This window comes from Pteropus vampyrus, unplaced genomic scaffold (assembly GCF_000151845.1).
Source record: "Pteropus vampyrus isolate Shadow unplaced genomic scaffold, Pvam_2.0 Scaffold65, whole genome shotgun sequence".
In the NCBI taxonomy this organism is placed as follows: Eukaryota; Metazoa; Chordata; class Mammalia; order Chiroptera; family Pteropodidae; genus Pteropus; species Pteropus vampyrus.
The window spans coordinates 6,184,807-6,189,234 of record NW_011888846.1 but is presented as its reverse complement, the minus strand read 5'-3'; the positions used below and the strand labels follow the sequence as shown (position 1 = coordinate 6,189,234).

Sequence of the window (4,428 nt, the reverse complement as noted above, 5' to 3'; positions counted from 1 at the left end):
TTTTAATGATAATTCTTAAGAATAGCCTAGACTAGACCATCCCAATGTATATTTCATTGTCCATCTTTTATTTATATTTACTTGGATATGTCACAGTCATCTCAAATTTTAGATGTTTAAAAGTATTAAGAATTATCAAGCTTTTTCTCATTTTGCTTTGCCTTCGGTTTCACTGTGTTAAAGGAACTCACGACCACACCACCAGCTAAACCAGAAATGTGACAGTCTTAAAAATAATTAAATCATATTTCTAAATTTGTTAAATTTAAAAACTAAAATTTGAAGACCTTGGTTAGGTTTTGTTGACAATAAAATTGTAGTTATTCTGTGGCAGGATGAGAGTTTAGTACATTTTAAGAATAAAAGTGTTGCTTAAATAATGTCTCATTCTAATCTTGGACTAGATTATCTTATTAAATTATTGGATTGATAATTTCTGTTCTTTTTGCATATTTCAGTCCTGTGCCTAAGGATAGAGATAAATTTTATTTCAAATTAAAACAAGGAATAGAGAAGAAGGTTGTGATTACAGTGCAGCAACTTTCTAACAAAGAATTGGCTATTGAAAGGTAAGCAGCTTGCTCCTAAATGCTACCAAAAACTCGTACTGGCACCGTTATTGGTAATATTTTCCCCTTTCAGTTCAGGCTTCACACTAGGCTCAGATAGTGCATTTTGTTGCCACATGTCTTTAGCTTTATTTAAACTGGAAACATTTCTACAGCCTTTCTCACCTCGTATGACATGGATATTTTTGAAAAGTAGACCCTTTTCTCTCTTTTTAATATAACATCCCCTCATATTGGGTTTATCAGACTGTTTATTGCTGCATAGCTGGTGTTGTTTCCTTCACAGTGTATCACATCTGGAGGTGCTCGATGACCCATCTGTCCCTTGCAGGTGGTGTTAGTTTCGATCACCTGGGCAGGATGTCTGATTTCTCCACTGTAGTTTCTTTTTCTCCCCTCTCTTGTGACTAGTAAGCCATCTGTGGGGAGACCCATGAAAATATCCTGCTTCTCATCAAAATTCCCTCTTCTCTTGAGCATTCATTTATGACTCTTGTCTGATCCAATCTTTACTATGATGAATGTAAATGACGATTTTCCATCTCCTGCACTTTTTCTAGATTTACCATTCATCCTTGGGTTTCTGATGTTAGCCAGGCCTCTCCCTTCTCTTTCATTTACTTATCTACTTATTATTGGTATGGACTCCTGAATTCCACATGCCCCCCCCCACAATAGTTATAATTCACTACCGTGTTGAATTGTTTTGGGTACTCAAATGGTCCCAGAATTTGCCAGTGGGAGCCCCTTCAACTCTATGTGCTTATGACACACCCCCAGTGCTTTATTCCTGGCATAACAAAAAGCAGCTTTCCATTTATCAAGTCTGTAGTAACACAGACAAAGAAGTATTGGGTGTTGAGTTGAGGAATTTGACATTTAATAATTACTTAGAAGTCTTGGAGTTTTATGACTATGTGGTATGTTATGCCTCTACTATAGAGGCATATGTTATGCTTGTGGATTAGATGCTGTCCTTCCTTTTCCCAATGAGAGCTCCTGGTTTGATCTACTTGAGTGTGGAATCTTGATGAACACAGGTGAAACAGTTAAATGCCCAATCATAATTTTTTTGGTTAACTTAAACACTTACACTATACATTTTAAATATATTACGCAAAAAATAATTTAGCATTGTTGCCTTTTGTCCACTCATATAAACAACTTTATTTGGACTTTCTTCAATCATCTTCCCCCAAACACCAGTGTCTTCATCATCACTTAAATCACTTTTTGAATAATTTTAAGGCATTTTTCAAAGCACATTATCTCAACTTCTGCCTGAGTTTGTTGAGATAAAGCACTTATTGAATCAGTATATATTGTTATCATTACAAATTTAACCTAAGCCCCAAGTACCCCTTTGCATAATATTAGGTGAATTAAAAATCATTCCGTATGTAACCATTTACTATATTGTTTTTATTTTAATGATTAATCTTGATGATAACATCTAACAACTGTGAGTTCATATATTCTGCAATAATTACCAAATCAATGTTGAATTACTTTGCTTCCTTTTTTACACATCCTGTCAGATGACCTTTGTAAACATTTACACTGAAATTGACTGAGATTGCTTCAGGCTAATGGGTCTTTCTCAGCCTACATACAGACAGGATTTCTTGTGATACAGGATATTTTGCAAGTGTTTGGATTTATCTTTTTTGAAAAAGAGCCCCTTACCTTTTATTGGGCTGGTTATACATGATATTTAATGTTTAAATCATAAAATGTAAATTGTGGAATTTAAGGTGTTCCAGTAGGTGGCAATCTTGTAAAGAGAATTCTTTACACTCAGCACTGTGAACGTCGCTGCTGACAGTTTGTAGCATAAAGACAGTGGTTTGAAAGAAAATCCTTCAGATTATCTAATTTTGTCTTATCTTTTGGAAGAGAAAATGATTTATCATTTAAAAAAAAATCTTTCATTATGTAAATTTTTCAGCCTACACAGAAGTAGAAAGAAACCCACTCCAAATGCTAATTTTCAATATTTTGGGGTTTTAAAATATTAATTTTTATCACGAATGAATCCATTTCTGTGCATTCAAGGGTTCAAGTGTTCTGCAGATGTAGATATTTGAAAGATTGTACCGTGATGATCTTGCCTTGACCCTTACGAAGGCAATTACAATGTCCTTGTCCCAGTCTTCACCATCTAGTACAGTGCTAGGAACACAGAGCTTTGTAGTTAGCTACTTACTTCTTACTTAGCACCTAGTCTGTGCTGAGCACTATTCTAGGTGTACTACTTATGAGGTGTAGAAACTATTATCTTTATTGTACAATTGAGGAAACTGAGACATGGAGAGGTTAAATGACTTGCCCAAGGTCATACAATTAAATGGGTCCATCTGGTACCAGAACATGCGTTTTTACTTTCTGCTGTCTCTTTTAAAAAATTTGTTGGATAAACGAATAAAAATTTTGTAAAAGTTGTATGACGTTTGAGCATTGACTAAATTCATTGTAATATGGAGGGACTCATGGAACATTGCACCTGATAGAATTCTAACTTGTTTAGAGGATATGTGAAAACTGTTCTCGTATCTTGATAATTTCTAATGTTCTTTTGCTTTCCATATTAAGTTTTATTTAGGAACTGGATATAAGAGAGAAAATAGTATTAACAGCCAACATTTATCGAGCATTCACTACGTGGTGGCTATTGAACAATTCAGTTGTCATGAGAACGTGTGGGGAAGGTATCATAATTATTAACCTATTTTTGCAAATGATGAAACAGATGCTTAATGAAGTTAAATAACCTTGGTCGCTTGGCCAGAAACTGATAGAGCCGTCTCATTTCTGATTTTATACTCTCAAAGACTGTACGCAATCAAATCTTGATTCTACATTAAGCTTAAAATTAATCAAACCAATTAGAGAATAAATAAATTGGTATTCTTTGGTGTATTTCCCACAGAATTTGAAAGTGCGAATACAGGTGTTGGGGCATCCAAGTGGCTGCCAGTGACTTTATACGCAGGGACACCATGCTCTGGGAGAAGAGCTGAGTGATCTGTAGAAGAGAAAACCAACAGTAACGGCTGAGAGGAGGAAGCAAGGTGGTTGTCATTTGAAAGGCGTGAGAAGAGTAAGACCTAAGCCTGTCTATGGAGAGGCTTCATTTGACGTGTCAGAGTGTACAGACCCGGTCAGGTCAAGCCCTTCTGCTATTTTCAAAGCAGTCACGGCAGCCGTCTCCGTCCCTGACTAGCTGGCATTGCATGGCTTTCGGTATCACCATGTGTGGAAATATTACAGAAGATTTTCTTGCATACTACTAAATTGAGAGTGGATTTTTAAAGCGTTATCTAGTGTTCAAAATACACTATTACTAGCATTGTTATATAGCACTCACTTTGATTGTTGGTTATGCTTCATACCCGAAACGTGAAAGCAAAATTTTTCCTTTTTTGCCATATTAATTTTTTGACCAGTTGATTTTTGCCAAGTATGACTTCTTATTTTGTAATAAAATGATTCAGGACAAATAATATCATGTACATTTCAAAATGGGCCTCTTTACAATTTCCTGACAAGAAGTCGAGTTCTAATTTCAAGCCTCGTGGAAGTTTAGTTGGGAAGAGAGTTTTGGCTCAGGGTTTTATGTTTGTCAAATCCCTCTTTTCTCAGGGATACGCCCTGGTGCTTGCCGTGTGAACCAGAATGAAGTGGAGGACAGTTATTGAATTGATATAAGCATACCACGCTGTTTGGACTGAGTGACGTGGGCCAGCACTGCCAGAAAGAAAGGATTTCTTTGATCTGATCTTAATTTTGGGGAATACAGTCATTACATATACATTAAAAAATACATAATATGCCATTACTAGAAGGCGATTTGGTCATT

The 4,428-nt window shown here is 35.7% G+C and overlaps 1 protein-coding gene across 1 annotated transcript in view; it reads left to right on the top strand.

Annotated features, from left to right (window-relative positions):
* Positions 1-4,428, top strand: part of LOC105292896 (rab GTPase-activating protein 1-like) — an 88,949-nt gene that overhangs the window by 16,022 nt on the left and 68,499 nt on the right. The window contains exon 6 of the mRNA XM_011361287.2: positions 452-569. Coding sequence (XP_011359589.2) covers positions 452-569 — 118 coding nt within the window. The remainder of the gene's footprint in view (positions 1-451; positions 570-4,428) is intronic.